The sequence below is a fragment of the Capra hircus genome, chromosome 5 (genome assembly GCF_001704415.2).
Source record: "Capra hircus breed San Clemente chromosome 5, ASM170441v1, whole genome shotgun sequence".
Classification (NCBI taxonomy): domain Eukaryota; kingdom Metazoa; phylum Chordata; class Mammalia; order Artiodactyla; family Bovidae; genus Capra; species Capra hircus.
In genome coordinates this window covers 86,905,571-86,931,704 of record NC_030812.1, presented here as the reverse complement: position 1 = coordinate 86,931,704, position 26,134 = coordinate 86,905,571, and the positions used below count along the sequence as shown (strand labels likewise).

At 39.0% G+C, this 26,134-nt stretch overlaps 1 protein-coding gene across 3 annotated transcripts in view; it reads right to left on the bottom strand.

Annotated features, from left to right (window-relative positions):
* ABCC9 (ATP binding cassette subfamily C member 9) overlaps positions 1-26,134 on the bottom strand; it is a 160,514-nt gene that overhangs the window by 52,408 nt on the left and 81,972 nt on the right. For all 3 annotated transcript variants that reach the window (XM_005680780.3, XM_005680781.3, XM_005680782.3), the window contains exons 23-28: positions 17,941-18,078; positions 17,693-17,818; positions 8,013-8,109; positions 3,712-3,941; positions 2,620-2,768; positions 2,353-2,422 (exon numbers count right to left, since the gene is read on the bottom strand). In XM_005680780.3, coding sequence (XP_005680837.1) covers positions 2,353-2,422; positions 2,620-2,768; positions 3,712-3,941; positions 8,013-8,109; positions 17,693-17,818; positions 17,941-18,078 — 810 coding nt within the window. The remainder of the gene's footprint in view (positions 1-2,352; positions 2,423-2,619; positions 2,769-3,711; positions 3,942-8,012; positions 8,110-17,692; positions 17,819-17,940; positions 18,079-26,134) is intronic.

Here is a 26,134-nt window from a genome sequence, read left to right as displayed (position 1 = left end):
CTTTTTCGATGATCCAGTGGGTGTTGACAATTTGATCTCTGGTTCCTCGGCCTTTTCTAAAATCAGCTTGAACACCTGGAACTTCACGGTTCATGTATTGCTGAAGCCTGGCTTGGACAATTTTGAGCATTACTTCACTAGCCTGTGAGATGAGTGCAATTGTGAGGTAGTTTGAGCATTCTTTGGCATTGCCTTTCTTTGGGATTGGAATGAAAACTGACCCTTTCCAGTCCTGTGGCCTCTGCTGAATTTTCCAAATTTGCTGGCATATTGAGTGCAGCCCTTTCACAGCATCATCTTTCAGGATTTGAAACAGCTCAACTGGAATTCCATCACCTCCACTAGCTTTGTTCGTAGTGATGCTTTCTAAGGCCCACTTGACTTCACATTCCAGGATGTCTGGCTCTAGGTGAGTGATCACATCATCATGATTATCTGGGTCATGAAAATCTTTTTTGTACAGTTCTGTGTATTCTTGCCATCTCTTATTCTGCTTCTGTTAGGTCCAGACCATTTCTGTCCTTTATCGAGCCCATCTTTGCATGAAATGTTGCCTTTGTATCTCTAATTTTCTTGAAGAGATCTCTAGTCTTTCCCATTCTTTTGTTTTCTTTTATTTCTTTGCATTGATCGCTGAAGAAGGCGTTCTTATCTCTCCTTGCTATTCTTTGGAACTCTCCATTCAGATACTTATATCTTTCCTTTTCTCCTTTGGTTTCACTTCTCCTTCTCACAGCTATTTGTAAGGCCTCCTCAGACAGCTATTTTGCTTGTTTGCATTTCTTTTCCTTGGGGATGGTCTTGATCCCTGCCTCCTGTACAGTGTCACGAACCTCTGTCCATAGTTCATCAGGCACTCCGTCTATCAGATCTAGTCCCTTGAATCTGTTTCTCACTTCCACTGTATAATCATAAGGGATTTGATTTAGGTCATACCTGAATGGCCTAGTGGTTTTCCCTACTTTCTTCATTTAAGTCTGAATTTGGTAATAAGGAGTTCATGATCTGAGCCACAGTCAGCTCCTGGTCTTGTTTTTGCTGACTGTATAGAGCTTCTCCATCTTTGGCTGCAAAGAATAATCAATCTGATTTTGGTGCTGACCATCTGGTGATGTCCATGTGTAGAGTCTTCTCCTGTGTTGTTGGAAGAGGGTGTTTTTTATGACCAGTGTGTTCTCTTGGCAAAACTCTATTAGTCTTTGCCCTGCTTCATTCTGTACTCCAAGGCCAAATTTGCCTGTTATTCCAGGTGTTTCTTGACTTCCTACTTTTGAATTTCAGCCCCCTATAATGAAAAGGACATCTTTTTTGGGGTGTTAGTTCTAGAAGGTCTTGTAGGTCTTCATAGAACTGTTCAACTTCAGCTTCTTCAGCGTTGCTGGTTGGGGCATAGATTGGATTACTATGGTAACTGAATGGTTTGACTTGGAAACGAATAGAAATCATTCTGTCGTTTTTGAGATCCAAATACTGCATTTAGGACTCTTTTGTTGACCATGATGGCTACTCCATTTCTTCTAAGGGATTCCTGCCGTTAGTAGTAGATATAATGGTCATATGAGTTAAATTCACCCATTCCAGTCCATTTTAGTTCGCTGATTCCTAGAATGTCAACGTTCACTCTTGCTATCTCCTGTTTGACCACTTCCAATTTGCCTTGTATCATGGGCCTAACATTCCAGGTTCCTATGCAATATTGCTCTTCCTAAATTATCACACCATCTAATATCACTTCAACATAATAAAAGTAAAAGACATCTAAAACAACTTGGTATTCCATTCTTTACTTCTGGGAGACACTCTGCATTAATTCTAAACTTTAAGATCGTTACTATGAATGGAGATACAACACATTAAAATCACTTCTTTTTACAATAAAAAAGTTTAATGTTCATTCTTTTCTATTTCTCTTTATTTCATGCTGATTCTCTAAGTATCCTCTTCCATGTGGATTAGTTATTTTGAATTGATCTATTTCCTTTAAGATTTCATTCTAAAAATCTATGCATATTTCATATATTGCATAGTCTAGAAATTTATGTATATATGTAATATTGATATGAATGCAAATAGGCTTTTATTTAGGTTTTAGAAATCCTCTACTGTTAACAGGAATCATGATTTATCTTATTTTTTTAATTCCTTTTTATTTATTTATTTATTTTTACTTTACAATATTGTATTGGTTTTGCCATATATTGACATGAATCTGCCACGGGGGTACATGTCTTCCCCATTCTGAACCCCCCTCTCCATCCTCCCTCCCCATTCCATCCATGATTTATCTTAAAATGTTGTTTAGCGTATACTGAGAAATTTATTTTTGAACTTGGAAGTAATTCAGGCACTCACCTGATCAATGATATTTGTATCAGCTGAAAAGCGATTGAGAATCAGTCCCAGTGGTGTGGTATCAAAGAATCTAGGCAATAAACAGATTGGATGTATGATAATTCTAAATGATCTGGAGCCTAAACATTGCTAATAGACATCTTGGTGTCATAAAAATGAGAAGACCCCTATTCTTCTACTGTAAGACTGAATAAATTATTTAAAATTTCACACTTCACAAAATGCATAGTTTTATCATATTGTAAAATAAATAACTATGTTTTTTACCTTATTGGTCCAAGAATTATCTTATTAAGGAGATTATGGTGAAGATTTTTAGCAGCTGTGAGACCCATCCATTCCACAGTGAGCGATGTAACAAGGCAGAGGAAAATACCTGCTCCACAAAGGATGCTAAATCCAGCGACATAGTAGGTCTAAAAAGCAACCAATACAAAAAAGCAGAGATTACATTATCAACCGAGTTTCTTCTTGCTAGGGCACCAAATGTCAAAGTCTGGCAATATTGTCAATTTCTATTATCTCACATTAATTTACACAGTGGAAGGAGGGCAGTTCTCCTGGGGATACTCCTGGAGATACTCAGGGCAGTATCCCCACCATAATCCCATGGCCGAGTCCCCAGTTGCTCCCTTCACTCTCTTTCAGGGTTTGCCAAAGGGTAGATGAAACATTAGAGTTAGTTTTACGGTTTGAAATATTCTTGACTTTTTATATCATAAAGTTCATTTTTTCTATCTCTATAATCTCAGAATGACCAGCTAATTCATTGGTATAGCAGTTAAAATCAGATACCATCAGAACAAGAACAAAAGTCCCGTGTGTATATTATACACACAAACACACACATATCATGTATATAACTCCCTTGAATCTAAATCCAAGCATTATCACTAAATATTTCTTATGATATTTCAGGTCTTGCCCTAATTAACCTAGTGAATCATTACAAAAGTACTGTGACAAGTCACAGAAAACAGACCTGTGGCTGCCAAGGGACAGCCAGGTAGGGTAGGGATGGATTGGGACTTTGGGATTAGCAGCTGTAAAGTGTTATACATAGATTGGATGAACAACAAGGTCTACTCTATCACACAGGAAACTATATTCAGTATCTTATAATAAGCCACAATGGAAAAGAATATGAAAAAGAATGCATGGTATATATACCTGAATCACTTTGCTGTACAGCAGAAACGAAGACAATATTGTAAATCAACTATACTCCAATAAAATAAACTAAAAACAAACAGAAAAAATCTCACAAAATTCCTGTGACATCTGGACTATTTGTATCTAACTAGATAAGAGTAAAATTTCAGCATTTCTTAGATAATGTAAAAACAAAACCCACTGTACCTGGTCAGCTTTTCCGGTACTGTTTATACTATACTCTGAGGTCCATGTGGCCAGCCAGTAGTCTATCGCCACAATGACGGAATGTTTCAGAAGCTTCGAGAAAATCATCAGGAAGAGCAAGAAGAATCCTCCAGAAGTGAGGTACCGCCAACAGGTCTTCCATGGCATTTTAGTCCTCAGCCTCATCACCGTGGACATGTTATCATCCTCATCTTCCTCCTCTTCTTCCTCTGCATAAGAAGCACTTGTTTAATCTTCTGACAGGCAACAGGTAGATATAGAATTTGTATTATTCCCACCTACCAACAAACCTTCATCAAATTTTAGAAATACAAGTCTTAGAAATTTAAATGTTTTCAGCAGAGAAAAGCATCATTAAAAAAAAAAAAAACAAAAACAGGTGAGGGACCTCCCTGGTGGTCCAGTAGTTAAGGATCTGCCTTTCAATGCAGGGGATGCAGGTTCAATCCCTGGTCAGGGAACTAAGATCACACATACCATGGGGCAATTAAGCCCATGCACCACCACTACTCAGCCAACATGCTCCAGAGCACATGCACCATGACTACAGAGCAGCCCATGTGTGCTGTATCTAAACACCCTGCATGCTTCAGCAAAGATCCCATGTGACACCACTAAGATGACACAGCCAAACAAATAAATAAACATTTAAAAAAATAGGTGAGTGCCCATTAACAGATGAATGGATAAAGAGGCTGTGGTATATATATGCAATGAAATAATACTCAGCCATAAAAAAGACCAAAATCTTGCCATATGCGACAACAGGGATGGATCTTGATAAGAGCATTATGCTAAGTGAAACAAGTCAGACGAACAAACACAAAATACTGTCCCATTTCACTCATATGTATAATTTAAAAAACAACCAAAGAAAAAGAAACAAAGTAAGTGAACAGTTCAAACCACATAAAAACACACATGGATATACAGAGAACAGAGTAGCGGTTACCAAAAGGAAAGAGGTGGAGGGGAAGATGAAATGGATAAAGGGGATCTACTGTATAGTGGATGCTCTGATGCTGGGAGGGACTGGGGGCAGGAGGAGAAGGGGAAGACAGAGGATGACATGGCTGGATGGCATCACCGACTCGATGGACGTGAGTCTGAGTGAACTCCGGGAGTTGGTGATGGACAGGGAGGCCTGGCGTGTTGTGATTCATGGGGTTTCAAAGAGTTGGACACGACTGAGCGACTGAACTGAACTGAACTGTATAGTGGCAGACTTGAAATACATTTTTGGTGATGAGCATACTGTTGGTTCTACAGAAGTAGAAATACAATGTTGTGCATATGAAACTTACATAATGTTATAAACCAATGTCACCTCAATACAAAAGAAATGTAAAAATATGTGAAAATGAATAAATGAATGAGTAAATGAAAAAATAAAGTATATGTTTGGATGAGAAAGCTTGTTAATTTATTACAATAAACTAACTAGAATTACGGACTAGAAGTTTATTATGTTATTGAAGGAAATGTGTGTCAATAAAACCACATGCCAGACTTGCAAACATTTATAATATTTTGAACTTTATATTTCTGAATCTGTAAGACTGCACCAGGAGGAAATAGGTTTTGAAATTTGTGCATAGCTCCAGAGGGCATAATCCATAATCTCTGTGGCTCATTTTAAATGTGGTCATGGAGATGCATGAGCAAAATGGAACCTTCCTGAAGGCAAAGCCAGGGGTCAGAGGACAATGGGTAGGGAGCTCCTCTCAGCTGTTTAAACCATCTGGAAACTTCTAGACAGCTATTTTAAGAACATATTCCATTGCAAGGACAGGGAACTATGGTATTTCCTGAGCAGTAAAATTTGATCATTTGTATGGTTTAGTGAGGGCGTCCCTGGTGGCTCAGTGGTAAAGAATCTGTCTGCAATGCAGGACACATGGGTTTAATCCCTGGATCAGAAGATCCCTTAGAGAAGGAAACTGCAACCCACTCCAGTATTCTTGCCTGGAGAATCCCATGGACAGAGGAGTCTGGTGGGCTACAGTCCGTGGGGTTGCAAAGCGCTGGACACAACTGAGCAACTAAACAACAACAAATGGTTTAGTGACTGTGGTATTTCCCACCCTTTCTTTTCCCAAAGACAGTTTTCACTGTAGTCATCTTGTATGTACTTCACTACTGTAGAATGAGCAGGCTGTGAGTAGGAAAGACAGATAATTTGGATTATCAATTATCAGACAACAGAGATCTAAGTATGGATATGATAGGAAGACTGATCTGTCATCAAAGATCTTCATATTTGAGCTAGATACAAAAGAGGAACAAATCTCAGCATTAGAACTGAGAAATGCTGTACTTAGATGCTCAGTCATGTCCGACTCTTTGGGATCCCATGGACGGTAGCCTGCCAGGCTCCTCTGTCCATGGGGATTCTCCAGGCAAGAATACTGGAGTGGGTTGCCATGCCCTTCTCCAGGAGATCTTCTCAGTGCAGGGATCAAACCCAGGTCTCCCGCATTGCTGGCAGGTTCTTTACCATCTGAGCCACCAGGGAAGACCAGGACTGAAAAGGGGAAATGAAAAAGATCCGCAGCTGCACATCCTTTTGCGATTTCAGAGCATAAAGGACAAAGAGAAGACTGTAAACACTTCCAGAGAGAAAAGACATGTCATCAACAAAGAGTCATGCAATCACTATTTTCAGATAGGAGGTATCAATCAACACTGGAAGGCAGTAGAGCCTTCAAATGTCTGAGGGAAAACAGTTTTTACCTAGAATTCTGTACCAAATAAAGACATTTTCAAATATTCAAGGAAAAAAAACCAAACCCACAAATCAGGTGTCAGATAATCTACCCTTTGGTGAGGGGGTGGTCTGTGAGTGAAACAGTTAGAAATTTGCATGATCAAAGAGGTAGACACTTGCAGATTGCTACCTTTCTCCTCAATATCCATTTTCTGTTTCCAAATTAATTGAAATTTTACCTTGCCTATGGCTAAAAGTCAGCATTTCTTCACTTCCTCAGAACTTAGTCTGTCCGCATGATGATCTAGCCAATGGTTAGTAGCAGAAACAATATGGATAACTACTTTTCTTTCCCTTCCTGGTGGATTCAACAGACATAGGATAATACCAGCAACCTTGAAGGTAATATGTACTGTACTGGGATCTTGTACATTTCCTCTTTTACTCTGAAACAAAAGTATCACTATCTTATTTTACACATGAACAACTGAATAAACACAGCAAGCCCAGGACAGAGTCAGCTCTGCAAATGCTGCGTTTACCACTGACATACTGGAGAGAGTAACTGCAGTTCTAAAGGCTATCTGTTTACAGTACCAAACAGTCTCTTTTTTTGGCTGCCCCGTGGGGCTTACAGGATCTTAGTTCCCTGACCAGAGATTGAACCTGGGGCCACAGCAGTGAAAACACTAACTACTGGACCACCAGGGAAGTCCCCAAATATTCTTTTAAAACATTTTAAAATCTAAGAAATGGGAGTGAAAAATTCATTCATTCATTCATTCCTTTACTCAATGAGTATTTACTGAAACCCTGAATAATTATCATCTGAAACGTAAAGATAGCCCGTTTTGGTGTCCTTCTGCTCGAAATGATAATCTTCTCTTAACTGGCCCGTGGAAATGTGGTCCTAGGCCAATATCCATGTAGGAAGACTGAAGTACAGTACACTTACTCTATGGACTTTTATGGTTTATCTTACAAATGTTTTGGCAACAAATGTCAAAGCAATGTAACTATTTAATTTTATTCCTCAAATTTCCAGGAAACCTTTTTTCACCCACTATATTTTATTAAATCCAGAAAATTGAAACACAACAAATAGCTTTCTAACTCTCTTATTCTTCATTGCTATATTATCATGAGACCCCTGTAAAAACTTACAGACTCAAGTATAAATCTTTCAAAGCAGTATTTTTGCTGTATTCCCCATGTATTGTTTATTTCCCAAGGACTGACATTTTATTTGGAGAAGACCTTTCCAGTTTAGCTGAACAAGGGTCTAGACCCATTGTCCTGTCAGCTCTCTCACACACAGCACAAAAGAACTCAAACACACTGTGGGGAACCCCTCAAGATGCCTCGTTTGACAACACACACCTATTTACATACATCTATATATGCATATTGATTTCACTCCTATTCTGTCCATTTTCAGTGTTATGTATTTGATCTTGCCTTCACCACTCTGCAAAGTGGCTAGTCATTCTGCACTGACATAGACACACATCAATTGCCAAAGAAGACTTCCATATCCTATTATCCATGTGAATATTTTTTTAAAAAGACCTACCTTCGTCTTCATCCTCCAGTTGGGCTTTGGCCTCTCTTGAATACATGGCTCTTCGGAGTGTTTTCCTCTCTAAGGTTGTTTGGTCAGCTTCCATATCCTACAGGAAACATGGAGCTGTCATGCAAGGAGTGCACAGCCTCAGGCAAGTTCTACTTACAGGCAGTGACCCACATGTAGCAAATACCAACCGTTAGCTACCTTTCTGGGTCTGGAGCTCTCTGCTCAAGATGGATGGACAACTGCAGACATACGGACAACTCCTATCATAGGAGAAGGTGTGAAGTAACACTTGAGGCTGTGGGAAACGTATCAGCACTCAGAGGCATTAGGGCAGTAAGCCAGGAAAGGTAGTAACAATGTGACAGAGCTGACCCCAGGGGCAGGGGGACACCTCTTCTAGCCTTAAGCCTGGTCCCACCATTGCTCCTTATTTTGTTTTCATATCATCTTCATACACTCTTATAATTTTTCTGTAGACAAAACATGGTCCACTGGAGAAGGGAATGGCAAACCACTTCAGTATTCTTGCCTTGACAACTCCATGAATAGTATGAAAAGGAAAAAACATAGGACACTGAAAGATGAACTGCCCAGGTCGGTAGGTGCCCAATATGCTCCTGGAGATCAGTGGAAAAAATAACTCCAGAAAGAATCAAGAGATGGAGCCAAACCAAAAACAACACCCAGTTGTGGATGTGACTGGTGATGGAAGCAAGGTCTGATGCTGTAAAGAGCAATATTGCATAGGAACCTGGAATGTTAGGTCCATGAATCAAGGCAAATTGGAAGTGGTCAAACAGTTGGAGGTGGCAAGAGTAAACATCAACATTTTAGGAATCAGCGAACTAAGGACTGGAATGGGTGAATTTAACTCAGATGACTATTATATCTACTACTGTGGGCAGGAATCCCTTAGAAGAAATGGAGTAGCCATCATGGTCAACAAAAGAGTCTGAAATGCAGTACTTGGATGCAATCTCAAAAACAACAGAATGATCTCTGTTCGTTTCCAAGGCAAATCATTCAATATCACAGAAATCCAAGTCTATCAGTTCAGTTCAGTTGAGTTCAGTCGCTCAGTCGTGTCCAACTCTTTGCGACCCCATGAATCGCAGCACACCAGGCCTCCCTGTCCATCACCATCTCCCGGAGTTCACTCAGGCTCACGTCCATCGAGTCCGTGATGTCATCCAGCCATCTCATCCTCGGTCGTCCCCTTCTCCTCCTGCCCCCAATCCCTCCCAGCATCAGAGTCTTTTCCAATGAGTCAACTCTTCGCATGAGGTGACCAAAGTACTGGAGCTTCAGCTTTAGCATCATTCCTTCCAAAGAAATCCCAGGACTGATCTCCTTCAGAATGGACTGGTTGGATCTCCTTGCAGTCCAAGGGACTCTCAAGAGTCTTCTCCAACACCACAGTTCAAAAGCATCAATTCTTCGGTGCTCAGCCTTCTTCACAGTCCAACTCTCACATCCATACATGACCACAGGAAAAACCATAGCCTTGACTAGACGGACCTTAGTCAGCAAAGTAATGTCTCTGCTTTTGAATATATCTAGGTTGGTCATAACTTTTCTTCCAAGGAGTAAGCGTCTTTTAATTTCATGGCTGCAGTCATCATCTGCAGTGATTTTGGAGCCCCCCAAAATAAAGTCTGACACTGTTTCTACTGTTTCCCCATCTATTTCCCATGAAGTGATGGGACCAGATGCCATGATCTTCGTTTTCTGAATGTTGAGTTTTAAGCCAACTTTTTCACTCTGCTCTTTCACTTTCATCAAGAGGCTTTTTAGTTCCTCTTCACTTTCTGCCATAAGGGTGGTGTCATCTGCATATCTGAGGTTATTGATATTTCTCCTGGCAATCTTGATTCCAGCTTGTGTTTCTTCCAACCCAGTGTTTCTCATGATGTACTCTGCATATAAGTTAAATAAGCAGAGTGATAATATACAGAGTTGATGTATTCCCTTCCCTATTTGGAACCAGTCTGTTGTTCCATGTCCAGTTCTAGCAGTTGCTTCCTGACCTATATACAGATTTCTCAAGAGGCAGGTTAGGTGGTCTGGTATTCCCATCTCTTTCAGAATTTTCCACAGTTTCTTGTGATCCACACAGTCAAAGGCTTTGGCATAGTCAATAAAGCAGAAATAGGTGTTTTTCTGGAACTCTCTTGCTTTTTCCATGATCCAGTGCATGTTGGCAATTTGATCTCTGGTTCCTCTGCCTTTTCTAAAACCAGCTTGAACATCAGGGAGTTCACGGTTCACATATCGCTGAAGCCTGGCTTGGAGAATTTTGAGCATTACTTGAGTAGCATGTGAGATGACTGCAATTGTGCAGTAGTTTGAGCATTCTTTGGCATTGCCTTTATTTGGAATTGGAATGAAAACTGACCTTTTCCAGTCCTGTGGCCACTACTGAGTTTTCCAAATTTGCTGGCATATTGAGTGCAGCAATTTCACAGCATCATCTTTCAGGATTTGAAACAGCTAAACTGGAATTCCATCACCTCCACTAGCTTTGTTCGTAGTGATGCTTTCTAAGGCCCACTTGACTTCACATTCCAAGATGTCTGGCTCTAGATGAGTGATCACATCATCATGATTATCTGGGTCGTGAAGATCTTTTTTGTACAGTTCTTCCATGTATTCTTGCCACCTCTTCTTGATATCTTCTGCTTCTGTTAGGTCCAGACCATTTCTGTCCTTTATCGAGCCCATCTTTGCATGAAATATTCCCCTGGTATCTCTAATTTTCTTGAAGAGATCTCTAGTCTTTCCCATTCTGTTCTTTTCCTCTATTTCTTTGCATTGATCACTGAAGAAGGCTTTCTTATCTCTTCTTGCTATTCTTTGGAACTCTGCATTCAGATGCTTCCACCTTTCCTTTTTTCCTTTGCTTTTCACCTCTTTTCTTTTCACAGCTATTTGTAAGGCCTACCCAGACAGCCATTTTGCTTGTTTGCATTTCTTTTCCATGGGGATGGTCTTGATCCCTGTCTCCTGTACAATGTCACGAACCTCCTTCCATAGTTCATCAGGCACTCTATGTATCAGATCTAGGCTCTTAAATCTATTTCTCACTTCCACTGTATAATCATAAGGGATTTGATTTAGGTTATACTTGAATGGTCTAGCAGTTTCCCCTACTTTCTTCAATTTAAGTCTGAATTTGTCAATAAGGATCTGAGCCACAGTCAGCTCCCAGTCTTGTTTTTGTTGACTGTATAGAGCTTCTCCATCTTTGGCTGCAAAGAACATAATCAATCTGATTTCGGTGTTGACCATCTGGTGATGTCCATGTGTAGAATCTTCTCTTGTGTTGTTGGAAGAGGGTGTTTGCTATGACCAGTGCATTTTCTTGGCAAAACTCTATTAGTCTTTGCCAAGTCTATACCCAGACCAATAATGCCGAAGAAGCTGAAGTTGAATGGTTCTATGAAGACCTACAAGACCTTCTAGAACTAACACCCAAAAAGATGTCCTTTTCATTATAGGGGACTGGAATGCAAAAGCAGGAAGTCAAGAAACACCTGGAGTAACAGGCAAATTTGGGCTTGGAGTAAAGAATGAAGCAGGGCAAAGGCTAACAGAGTTTTGCCAAGAGAACGCACAGGTCATAGAAAACACCCTCTTCCAACACACAAGAGAAGACTACACATGTTTATCACCAGATGGTCAACACTGAAATTAGATTGATTATATTATTTGCACCCAAAGATGGAGAATCTCTATACAGTCAGTAAGACAAGACTGGGAGCTGACTGTGGCTCAGATCATGAACTCCTTATTTTCAAATTCAGACTTGAATTGCAGAAAGTAGGGAAAACCAGTAGACCATTCAGGTATGACGTAAATCAGATCCCTTACAACTATACAGTGGAAGTGAGAAACAGATTCAAGGGACTAGATCTGATAGACGGAGTGCCTGATAAACTATCGACAGAGGTTTGTGACACTGTACAGGAGGCAGGGATCAAGATTATCCCTAAGAAAAAAAAAAGCAAAAAGACAAAATGGTTGTCTGAGGAGGCCTTATAAATAGCTTAAAAAAGAAGAGAAGCTAAAAGCAAAGGAGAAAAGGAAAGATATACCCATCTGAATGGAGAGCTCCAAAGAATAGCAAGGAGAGATAAGAAAGCCTTGCTCAGTGATCAGTGCAAAAAAATAGAGGAAGACAATAGAATAGGAAAGACTAGAGATCTCTTCAAGAAAATTAGAGGCACCAAGGGAACATTCCATGCAAAGATGGGCACAATAAAGGACAGAAATGGTATGGACCTAACAGAAGCAGTGGAGAAGGCGATGGCACCCCACTCCAGTACTCTTGCCTGGAAAATCCCATGGGTGGAGGAGCCTGGTAGGCTGCAGTCCATGGAGTCGCTGAGGGTTGGACACGACTGAGAGACTTCACTTTCACTTTTATGTATTAGAGAAGGAAATGGCAACCCACTCCAGTGTTCTTGCCTGGAGAATCCCAGGTACAGGGGAGCCTGGTGGGATGCTGTCTATGGGGTCGCACAGAGTTGGACACGACTGAAGTAACTTAGCAGCAGCAGCAGCAATGGAAGCAGAAGATATTAAGAACTGGCAAGAATACATGGAAGAACTGTACAAAAAAGATCTTCACGACCCAGATAATCATGATGGTGTGATCACTCACCTAGAGCCAGACATCCTGGAATGTGAAGTCAAGTGGGCCTTGGAAAGCATCACTATGAACAAAGCTAGTGGAGGTGATGGAATTCCAGTTGAGCTGTTTCAAATCCTGAAAGATGATGCTGTGACAGTGCTTCACTCAATATGCCAGCAAATTTGGAAAACTCAGCAGTGGCCACAGGACTGGAAAGGGTCAGTTTTCATTCCAATCCCAAAGAAAGGCAATGCCAAAGAATGCTCAAACTACTGCACAATTGTACTCATCTCACATGCTAGCAAAGTAATGCTCAAAATTCTCCAAGCCAGACTTCAACAGTACGTGAACCATGAACTTCCATATGTTCAAGCTGGATTTAGAAAAGGCAGAGGAACCAGAGGTCAAATTGCCAACATCCGTTGGATCATCGAAAAAGCAAGAAAGTTCCAGAAAAACATCTACTTTTCCTTTATTGACTATGCCAAAGCCTTTGACTGTGTACATTACAACAAACTGTGAAATTCTGAAAGAAATGGGAATACCAGACCACCTGACATGCCTCTTGAGAAATCTGTATGCAGGCCAGGAAGCAACTGTTAGAACTCGGCATGGAACAACAGACTGGTTCCAAATAGGGAAGGGAATACATCAAGGCTGTATATTATCACTCTGCTTATTTAACTTATATGCAGAGTACATCATGAGAAACGCTGAGCTAGATGAAGCACAAGCTGGAATCAAGATTGCTGGGAGAAATAACAATAACCTCAGAAATTCAGATGACACCATCTGTATGGCAGAAATTGAAAAGGAGCTAAAGAGCCTCTTGATGAAAGTGAAAGAGAAGAATGAAAAAGTTGGCTTAAAACTCAACATTTAGAAATCTAAGATCATGGCCTCTGGTCCTATCACTTCATGGCAAATAGACAGGGAAGCAATGGAAACAGTGACAGAGTTTATTTTTGGGGGCTCCAAAATCCCTGCAGATGATGACTGCAGCCATGAAACTAAAAGACATTTGCTCCTTAGAAGAAAAGTTATGATCAACTAGTCAGCATACTAAAAAGCAGAGACCTTCCTTTGCCAGCAAAAGTCCATTTAGTCAAAGCTGTTATTTTTCCAGTAGTCATGTATGTCTGTGAGAGTTGGACTGTAAAGAAAGCTGAGTGCCAAAAAATTGATGCTTTTGAACTGTGTTGTTGGAGAAGACTCTTGAGAGTCCCTTGGACTGCAAGGACATCCAACCAGTCCATCCTAAAGGAGATCAGTCCTGAATATTCATTGGAAGGACTGATGCTAAAGCTGAAACTCCAATACTTTGGCCACCTCATGCGAAGAGTTGACTCATTGGAAACGACTCTGATGCTGGGAGGGATTGGGGGTAGGAGGAGAAGGGGACGACCGAGGATGAGATGGCTGGATGGCATCACTGACTCGATGGACATGAGTTTGGGTAAACTCTGGGAGTTGGTGATAGACAGGGAGGCCTGGCGTGCTATGGTGTATGGGGTCTAGAAGAGTCGGACACAATTGAGCAACTGAACTGAACTGAACTGTCTGAATTGCTTAACGATTCATCAATGTTAACAAACATCTTCTTTTAAAACTGCATGTAGTTCTGGATTGGTTAAAGCACTATCGGTCATACAATATTATGAATCATCAAATCAAATGTATTTCTGATGGAGGATCTCACTCAGGGGATTCAAGAAAGAGACTTCAATAGAAACAAAAGGAAGGCGGGTTATTTTTAAGTAAATGGGAAAGGCGAGAAGGGGAGATGTCAAATACAAACTGCAAAATTTTAAGGGTTGCTCCAGACTCATCCTGTGCTAAGAAACGGAAAAGCGTTTTGTTTTCTCCAGTTCTCTGCTTCCAACACTCCTCCGTCTTGGCTTTGGAACTTCACAAGTAGCATCAGTTCAGTTACACTGTGGGTTAAATCAGCTTCCGCAGGACAGTCTGGGAAACTACCCGTATCTCTGCTCCTGTGGGGAAATCTCTGCATTCTGAATTCCAAATAACTGACCCACTGACTTCTGGAACTGACAGTAATTTAAGGGCTTCCTGTACATGCTAATACATATATATAAATCTGCTTGTTACAGGGATAAACCAATAATTCCTTGATGATCAGTCTCTAGATAGTGGTCCTGTTTTGTTTTTGTTTGTTTGGCCTCATACAATGTATGATTTAGGAGACTTGCTATTCTAGAAAGCTCTGTTGCTTCCAAGTTCTTGCTTTACAAAAAAAAGTAAAAGCAAAAGTGTCTCTAGAATAGCATTTTTCGGAGATAATTTCACATTAGCTTTTAATTGTGCCTAATGATATGAAAAGCAATATTTGTACACTGTAAAGTATTTTTTGAGAGTAAACAAAACAACATTTAAAAAGAACTGATCTAAAAAAATAAAAATAAATAAAAATAAAAAGAACTGATCTTTTGTGGATAGTGTAATGAAATGAAATAAACCTGTACATGGGAAAACAGAAGATTTGGTTCTTTTTCAAACTGCCAATCTGTGTGAGCCAAAGAGTTATCATCTTGGGGACTTTAATCTTAGTCATTTTCCTTATGAGTAAAATGCTCATACTAAGCTCCGATATTAAATATTTTAAATTGTTTTGATATATGGATTAAGTAAATACAAATTTAGTTTCACTTATCTAATACATAAGGCTTCCCAGGTGGCTCAGTGGTAAGGAAGCTGTCTGCCAAGCAGGAAATGTGGGTTTGATCCCGGGGAGGAGAAGATCCTCTGGAGAAGAAATGGCAGCTCACTCCAGTATTCTTGCCTGGAGAATCCCATGGACAGAGGAGCCTCGCAGGCTACAGTCCATGGCGTTGCAAAAGAATCAGACACAAGTAAGCGACTAAATGACAACAACAACAGTCAAATACCTATTTACTGAATGCCTGAGAAGAGTTGAATCAAAGTGAGGGTTGAAGGCTGAGGGAAGAAACATCCAAAAATGCTACTTTATTTTTCTTAATAATACTATGAAGATAATGGGTGATGCCATCCAAGGCAGAATTTTTAACATTTAAATCAGCTAAAAGTATTATCAACTTCTACTCTAACTTGTAACTTGTCATTACTATCCTCTTTTTAGCATACTTTCCCATTATTTCTGAACCTTTAAACTGACAGATCTGTCTAAAGACCAAAGATGGGAAGTTTTGTGAATCCTTTAGTTTCACCTCCTTCTCCACTTGCTTGATCTGCTCTGGTGCTAAGCCAGCTTTTCTCAACCTCGGCACTATTGACATTTTGGGTCAGAAAATCCTCTACTGTGGGGGCTGTTCTGTACACTGTAGTATGTTTAACAGCATCCCTGTCCTCTACCCACTAGATGCCAGTAGCCCTTGCTCCCCTGTTGTGGGTAGCCATTCCCCTCTCCAAGGGATCTTCCAGACCCAGGGATCAAACCCTGGTCTCTCACATTGCAGGCAGATTCTTTACTGTCTGAGCCACCAGGGAAGCCCTATAACCCTGTGCCGTGTCTTTAATTATAGAGCTATGGTATCTTGAGTGATCACTTCCATTTCTAAACACAATGTAACAGACTTTCTTCTTGGCTTGCTCAGTAGTCAGTATTACTTAAAAATCAAGCCAAAAGCACCCCCCTTTCTTTCTTGTGGTTTTTCCAGATTTTCTTTTCAAAGTAAACCATAAATGGTTCACTCCTTAAGCTTACATCATATTCTTTTGTCCCTGGCACCCAGACCACTGAAAAAAATGTCATTTGGAGTCATCCCAGTAAGTTTATTATCAAGCATCTCACTGGATAATTTCTAAGTGAGCTCTTGCCAATTGTACACTGTAATGTTTTGATGAATATCCCCCTTTCAAAGGTTCTATGATTTGTCCTACTCTACTAAGACATTGACATACGGCTTTTCTTCCTTATTTTGAGACATTTGTAATTGGCTTTTGATATCTTTGGCAAGCTCACAGAAGGCAGAGCAATCCAATGGTTTGTCTGACTTTTCATCTTTCTTCTGCTATTGAAACAAGATTATTTTTTTTTCTTTAAGAAATAATATATTTTAACTTCTTGACATGTTCAGAAATTTGCTGATATAAACATTTTCATTTTATAATGATCATTCCTGACCAGGACTATTGAATTCTGGACCCTTTCTAGTCCCACAGCTCAAGAGAAAACATTTTGAAAATTTACTAGTTCAATTTACAATTTACCTGTCATTCGTGAGTGGTTTTTCTTTCATCACACTCAACTGGTTTACAACTCTGTTATCATTTCACTCAATATTATATTTACATCATATAAATACATTACATTGGTATGAATCTGGGTTTAAATCCAATTGGTACAAAATATTATATATACTGTACAAGTTTAGGCAAGTTACGTAGCCTCTCTGAGCCTCAATTTTCCCATCTGTAAAAGTGATACCATATTTTCTTTGCTTATTTCTCCTATTTTTTGCTTATTTTGTGACAATTAAAAGAGATCATGTAAAAAGGTTTTGTGGACTTTAAAAACTATCTAAATATAAAGTTTTATTATTATTTCTTTCTGATTACCTTCCTTCACCTCCCCCAACTCTATCCTAGGCCTACTTTGCACTATACCCAGAGCTAACAGCTCTTCTTTCTTTCAAAATCATCTCAGATTTTGCTTTGCCCACAACCCTCCATTTGTAAGTGATGAATGAACAATTCATATTGAAGGTGGGTAAAATAGGACATACATAAGGGAAAACAAGATAAAATGAGGAAAGAGCATGCTTGAGCAAGTTTTAAATGCATATAAGACTGTTTTAAACACACATATAATTATAATCTGCCTCCAATTCAAGTAAAAATAATAAAAGATATCATTAGAATTTTATTAGTTTCAAAGTAGTTTATCAATCAATGGTATATAAACATACAATTATTTCATATTTCAGATGAGATTATTATGTAATCAAAAATTAAATGTAATACTTCTTTAAAAGTATTTTTAGTAATTTTGCACTGTATTTTGACTCTTCTTAACTGAACTCTGAACTCTTCTAATCTGAGCAATTACCTTTTCTAGTTCTTGATCCTGCCGATTCATTAGTGTTTTCCAATGTTCATAAAGCTCTACATCTTTGGTCTGAATATCCTTCAAAGTCCCTTCTCTTAGAACACTTCCATCTTTCATGGCTATGATCTAAGGAAAGCATATATTAGAATTATGACAAAAATCCATAATTGGTCAAGTGAATTATATTTATCTCAGGAAGCATTTATATAGCTGTAGTATAAAAATTCTTTTGTCTTTTAAACTCTTACCCAGTCAGCATGTGTTAGATATTGTAATTTGTGAGTCACAAGAACAAGTGTCCTCTTGTCATCTTGGAGAAATTTCAAAATTCCTTCCTGCATTAGGTGATCACTCAAGTGAATATCCAAGGCAGAAAATGGATCATCCTACAACAAGTAAAATGAAGAGATAATGAAAAATTTTCATATTTTCTTTGTAATGCAATTCCTCCAGAAAACAGAAATACAAAAAACTAAAGGCAAATTATCCCACAAAATTTGATTTATAATAAACAGACTCTGAATAGCTTTAAGTGACAAAAAGTTACTAAATTAAAAATGAAGACTTTCTTTTCTCTTTCATGTTAAAAGTAAATAACAATATTTGGAGTGGGTTGAATTCTTATATATAGAATCTCCAAGTTCAAAAGCCAACATTACTTGACAACCTATAACAATAAACCAAAACAAAGAATACGATAGTAGTTTAAATTGACATCGATTCACTTTGGACATGAATAAAAATAGGCACAGACTCTGGACCAAGATTACAACATTGGAGGCTCCTGAATTTTCCTCCTGCCATGGACACACTGAATATATAGCTGCACACAGAGCAATTCCCATTGGAAGAGATCCAGAAACTGAGTGATTTCTACATTTTAAGTGACAAAAAAATAAATCAAAACAGGTAGGAAAGTTTGAGACACATTCTCATCATAAACCCCACCTTTGGAAAATTCACAAATACATGGAGATAAAACAAGATGCTCTGAACAACCAATGGAGAAACTGAAAGAGCAAATCAAATAATATCTTGAAACAAATGAAAATGAGACACAATGCATCAAAACTTACGGGATGCAGCAAAACCAGTTCTAAGAGAATTTTATAGCACTGAATTCCTACATTAAGAAAAAAGAAAGACCTCAAATAAACAACCTAACTTTACATCTCAGGAAACTAGAAAAACAAAGAATAAATTAAGCCCATAGTTCATGGAAGGAAGAAAATAACAAAGACCAGAATAGAAATATATAAAATACAGACTAAAGAGACAATAGGGAAGATTGATGAAACTAAATAAGTAAAATATACAAACACTTCACAAGACTCATTAGGTACAGGGTGGCTCAGATGGTAAACAACCTGCTTGCAAAGCAGGAGACCTGGGTTCAATCCTTGGGTTGGGAAGAGCCCCTGGAGAAAGGAATGGCAACCCACTCCAGTATTCTTGCCTGGAGAATTCCATGGACAGAGGAGCCTAGAAGGCTACAGTCCATGGGGTCACAAAGAGTCAGACACAACTGAGCAATTAACACTTCCACTTTCACTAATAAGACTCACCAAAGAAAGTGGGGGGATTCAAATAAAACTATAAATGAAAGGGGCAACATTACAGTTGTGACCACACAAATACAAAGTCTCATGAGAATATTATGAACACCAACAAACTGGACACCTAAAAGACATGGATAAATTCCTAGAAAAAACAATCTAGAAAAACTGAACCATGAAAAAATAGAAAATCTGAATAGACCAACTACTGGTAAGGGGATTGAATTAGTAATCAAAAACACCCCAACAAACAAAAGCCCAGACCAGATGGTTTCACTGGTGAATTCAATCAAACATTTAAACTGGGATTTAAACCAATCCTTCTCAAACTTTTTCAAAAAATAGAAGAGGAAAGTATACTTCCAAACATTTTACAAAGCTAGTATTACCCTGATATTAAAACCAATGATTCCCTGATATCAAAGACACCACACGCACACAAAAAGAAAATTACAGACCAGTGTTTCTGATGAACACAGATGCAAACATCCTTGACGAAATATTAACAAGCCATATTCACCAGTCATTAGAGATTCATACACCATGAATAAGTTGGATTTATTCCAAGGATGCAAGGATAGTTCAACATCTGCAAATCAATCAATATGACACACCACAATAATAAAATAAAGGATAAAAATCATATGATCAACTCAATAGAAGCACAAAATACATTTGCCAAATTCAACATTCAATCATGATAAAAACTTTGAATAAAATGGGTATAGAGAAAACACACCTCAACATAATAAAGATCATATATGACAAGCCCATAGCTAACACCACACTCAATGGTGAAAAGTTGAAACCTTTCTCCCTAGGATCAGAAATAAGACAAGGATACCCAGTCTCACCACTTTTATTCAACACAGTACTGAAAAAAATACTATGGGGCTTACCAGGTGGCTTAGTGATAAAGAACCTACCTGCCAGTGAAGGAGATGTGGGTTTGATTCCTGGGTCAGAAAGATCCCCTGGAGGAAGAAATGGCAACCCACTCCAGTATTCTTGCCTGGGAAATCCCGTGGACAAATGAGCCTGGTGGGCTATAGTCCACAGGGTCCGAAGAATTGGACACCACTGAGTGACTGGATCACAACAAACTGCGAAAAATTCCTAAAGAGATGGGAATATCCGACCACCTTACCTGCCTCCTGAGAAATCTGTATGCAGGTCAAGAAACAACAGTTAGAACTGAACATGGAACAACAGACTGGTTTCAGATAGGGAAAGGAGTATGTCAAGTTTGTATACTGTCACTATGCTTATTTAACTTATGTGCAGAGTATATCATGCAAAATGCCAGGCTGGATGAAACACAAACTGGAATCAAGATTGCCGGGAGAAATATCAATAACCTCAGAAATGCAGATGATGCCATCCTTAAGGTGGAAAGTGAAGAAGAACTAAAGAGCCTCTTGACGAAAGTGAAAGAGAGTGAAAAAGTTGGCTTAAAGCTCAACATTCAGAAAACGAAGATCATGGCATCTGGTCCCATCACTTCATGCAAATAGATGGGGAAACAATGGAAACAGTGACAGACTTTATTTTTGGGGCTCCAAAATCACTGCAGATGGTGACTGCAGTCATGAAATTAAAAGACACTTGCTCCTTGGAAGGAAAGCTATGACCAACCTAGAGAGCATATTAAAAAGAGACATTACTTTACCAACAAAGGTCCATCTGTCAAAGCTATGGTTTTTCCAGTAGTCATATATGGATTTGAGAGTCAGACATCCACAAAGAAAGCTGAGCACCGAAGAATTGATGTTTTTGAACTGTGGTGTTGGAGAAGACTCTTGAGAGTCCCTTGGACTGCAAGGAGATCCAACCAGTCCTTCCTAAAGGAAACCAGTCCTGAATGTTCATTGGAAGGACTGATGTTGAAGCTGAAACTCCAATACTTTGGCCACCTGATGGGAAGAACTGACTCATTTGAAAAGACCCTGATGCTGGGAAAGATCGAAGGCAGGAGGAGAAGGGGATGACAGAGGATGAGATGGTTGGATGACATCACTGACTCAACAGACATGAGTTTGAGCAAACTTCGGGAGCTTGTGATGCACAGGGAAGCCTGGCATGCTGCAGTCCATGGGTTCACAAAGAGTCAGACATGAGTAAGAGACTGAACTGAACTGAACTGCAATGACTGGGCTGAAGTGACGGCACACATACACTGGAAGCACTACGTCAGATCAATTAGTCAAGAAAAAGAAATGGCATCCAAATAGGAAAGGAAGAAGTTAAACTATCTCTATGTACAGATACAATGTGGAAAGAGTAGTTTCTTCAATAAATGATATTGGGGAAAGTAGACAGCAGTATGCAAACAAAACAAAACAAAACAAAAAAAACCCTGGGCCACTATTTTACATCATACACAAAAATGAACTCAAGTGGATTAAAGACTCGAACCTAAGATCTGAAACCATAAAACTGTTAGAAGAAAACATAGTGGATAAGCTCTTTGATGTTGGTCTTGGCAACGCTTTTAAAATTTTAATACCAAAAACAAAGGCAACAAGAGCAAAAATAAATAAACAGAACTACATCAAACTAAAACATTTCTGTCCATTAAAGAAAATCATCAACAAAATGAAAGGGCAACTTATGGAATGGGATGAAATGTTTGCAAATCATGTATCTTATAAGTAGTAATGCCCCCAAAATATAAAAACCTCATACAAATCAATAACAAAATATCCAAACAATCCAATTAAAAAATGGTCAAAGGATCTGAATAGATATTTTTTCCCAAAAAGTGAAAAAATGGCCAAAAGTTACATAAATAGTACTCAACATCATTAAATATCATTAATATTATTAATTATCTGGAAAATACAAATCAAAACCACAATGAGATATCACTTTATACCTGTTAGATTGGCTATTATCAAAAAGACAAGAAATAACTAATGTTGGTGAGAATGTGGAGAAAAAGGAATCTTTGCATTATAGTTGCAAATATAAATTGTTGCAGCCACCATGGAAAAAAGTATGGAGGTGTAAAGGCTAATTTGATAAAGTTTAATTAGAGTTTACAGCAAAATCTAAAGCCTTTCAACTAATTATTTATATGATCTTTATAGATAGGTCTTTTTAAGATAGATGTAAGATCTTTATAGATAACAATAATGTCTCTTTCTCCTTTGTTCCCTTTGTACCCAGCGCAGAAGATGACTCTGAAGACACTCATTAAACACTGGTGGATAGAAAGGAAGGAAGGGAGGGAAGGAGGAGGGTAGGGAGGGAAGGAGGAAGGGAGACAAAAGAAGGCAAAAGACAACACAGTAACTTGAGAGTAATAATTAAAAGAAGAAAAAAAAGAAACTCAGCTGATCACAAAAACAGAAAAAAAGGAAAAGTACTCAGAAGATATGAAGTTCCAGCTCATACTCTATCACTTACTAGCCTTTAGTTCTCAGGTAAGGCATTCCACCTTTCTATGTATAAGCTTCCTTTCTTCCCATGAGGAAACCACCTACCCTAGCAGCATAGTCATAAGAATCAAATGAGATAATACTGCGATTCAAAGTGCTTTGTGCATTTTTAAACAATCGAAGGGTAACATATTTTTATCTAAGAGAAATTATTCAAACACATGAATCTGAGTAAACTCTGGGAGTTGGTGATGGACAGGGAGGCCTGGCGTGCTGCAGTCCATGGGGTTGCAAAGGGTCGGACACGACTGAGCGACTGAACTGAACTGATTGATCAACATATTCTGTTGCTGCGAAAACATTATTCAATTTTGGGCTGCTATGAAGAAAGTATAGTATTCAGATCATAAGCTCCATTAGTTTAAGACTATCTGAGTTGATCAGAGTGCATCTAGAACATGTTTTTTCGAAGGGACCCTAACAAACACTATTATATCCAGAATTAAGAGAAGTTATAAGGATAACATTACTGTTGAAGAATTAAAAATATTAACTTTCTCAGCCTAGAGAAAAGTAAATTATGGCAAGTTACGACAATAATATTAAAATATTGAGTTATGGCCTTATAAAAGAAATATATTTGCTGTTGCAGAAGCAGAATGGAAGCCAATTAATGGCAAATACACAGAAGCAGATTTTAATCCCATAATAACTTTCCAATAATAAAAGCTATCTGAGGCAGGCAGAATAATGGTCCCCAAAGATGCTGATGTTCTAATTACCAGAACCTGTGACAATGATATCTGAATGGCAGATGAGATTTTGCAGATATAGGCATATCTCATCTTATTGTGCTTCCCAGAAATTGCTTTTTTTTTTTTTTCAAATTGAAGGTTTGTGGCAACCCTGTGTCCAGCAAGTCTATTGCGCCATTTCTCCAACATTTGCTCACTTCATGTCTCTGTGTCATGTTTCGGTTGTTGATGCTGTTCAGTCGCTAAGTTGTGTTCAGCTCTTTGCAACCCCACGGACTGCAGCATGTCAGGCTTCCCTGTCCTTCACTATCTCCCAGAGTTTGCTCAAACTCATGTCCATTGAGTCAATGATGCCATCCAGCCATCTCATCCTCTGTTGTCCCCTTCTCCTCCTGCCTTCAATCTTTCCCAGTATCAAGGTTTTCTTCCGAGTTGGTTCTTTGCATCAGGTGGCCCAAGTATTGGAGCTTCAGTTTTAGCATCAGTCCTTCCAATGCATATTCAGAGTTGATTTTCTTCAGGATTGACTGGCTTAATCTCGTTGCAGTCTAAGGGACTCTCAAGAGTCTTCTCCAACACCACAGTTCAAAGCATCACTTCTTCGGCATCCAGCCTTCTTTATAGTCCAACGCTCACATCCATACATGACTACTGGAAAAACCATATCTTTGATTAGACAGACCTTTGTTGGCAAAGTAATGTGTCTGCTTTTTAATATGATGTCTAGGTTTATCATAGCTTTTTCTTTCCCCCAAGGAGCAAGTGCCTTTTAATTTCATGGATGCAGTCACCATTCACAGTGATTTTTGGAGCCCAAGAAAATAAAATCTGCCACTGTTTCATTGTTTCCCCATTTATTTGCCATGAAGTGATGTGACTGGATGTGATGATCTTAGTCTTTATAATGCTGAGTTTTAACAGGTTACTGCTAGATCTTGCTATGTCTTTTATAGTGTTGTTTTCTGGAATATTTGGGGCAGGAATTCTTAGAGACATTAACCTGAAGTGCATGTCCAGTACTATGCCCAAATTCTACTTTCATACCCTGTAATGTATCCAAAATTTTGGAGTGGGAAACTCTAAAATCAAGCCACTTTCTGAAGATGGTCATTAGATGGAGTGAAAAGTTTAAAGGTCTGAGAACCAGATTTATACTGGAATGGGTGAATTCAATTCAGATGACCATTATATCTACTACTGTGGGCAGGAATCCCTCAGAAGCAATGGAGTACCCATCATGGTCAACAAAACAGTCTGAAATGCAGTACTTGGATGCAATCTCAAAAACGACAGAATGGTCTCTGTTCATCTCCAAGGCAAACCATTCAATATCATGGCAATCCAAGTCTATGCCCCAACCAGTAACACTGAAGAAGCTGAAGTTGAACGGTTCTATGAAGACCTACAAGACCTTTTAGAACTAACACCCAAAAAATATGTCCTTTTCATTACAGGGGACTGGAATGCAAAAGTAGGAAGTTAAGAAACACCTGGAGTAACTGGCAAATTTGGCCTCGGAATGTGGAATGAAGCAGGGCAAAGACTAATAGAGTTTTGCCAAGAAAATGCACTGGTCATAGCAAACACCCTCTTCCAACAACACAAGAGAAGACTCTACATATGGGCATCACCAGACGGTCAACAGCAAAATCAGATTGATTATATTCTTCGCAGCCAAAGATGGAGAAGCTTTATACAGTCAACAAAAACAAGACCAGGAGCTGACTGTGGCTCCGATCATGAACTCCTTATTACCAAATTCAGACTCAAATTGAAAGTAGGGAAAAGTGCTAGACCATTCAGGTATGACTTAAATCAAATCCCTTATGATTATACAGTGGAAGTGAGAAATAGATTTAAGGGACTAGATCTGATAGATAGAGTGCCTGATGAACTATGGAATGAGGTTCGTGACATTGTACAGGAGACAGGGATCAAGACCATCCTCATGGAAAAGAAATGCAAAAAAGCAAAATGGCTGTCTGGGGAGGCCTTACAAATAGCTGTGAAAAGAAGAGAGGCGAAAAGCAAAGGAGAAAAAGAAAGATATAAGCATCTGAATGCAGAGATCCAAAGAATAGCAAGAAGAGATAAGAAAGCCTTCTTCAGTGATCAATGCAAAGAAATAGAGGAAAAGAACAGAATGGGAAAGACTAGAGATCTCTTCAAGAAAATTAAAGACACCAAGGGAACATTTCATGCAAAGATGGGCTCAATAAAGGACAGAAATGGTCTGGACCTAACAGAAGCAGAAGATATTAAGAAGAGGTGGCAAGAATACATGGAAGAACTGTACAAAAAAGATCTTCATGACCCAGATAGTCACAATGGTGTGATCACTCATCTAGAGCCAGACATCCTGGAATGTGAAGTCAAGTGGGCCTTAGAAAGCATCACTACGAACAAAGCTGGTGGAGGTGATGGAATTCCAGTTGAGCTGTTTCAAATCCTGAAAGATGATGCTGTGAAAATGCTGCACTCAATATGCCAGCAAATTTGGAAAACTCAGCAGTGGCCACAGGACTGGAAAGGGTCAGTTTTCATTCCAATCACTAAGAAAGGCAATGCAAAAGAATGCTCAAACTACCACACAATTGCACTCATCTCACATGCTAGTCAAGTAATGCTCAAAATTGTCCAAGCCAGGCTTCAGCAATACATGAACTATGAAGTTCCAGGTGTTCAAGCTGGTTTTAGAAAAGGCAGAGGAACCAGAGATCAAATTGCCAACATCCGCTGGATCATCAAAAA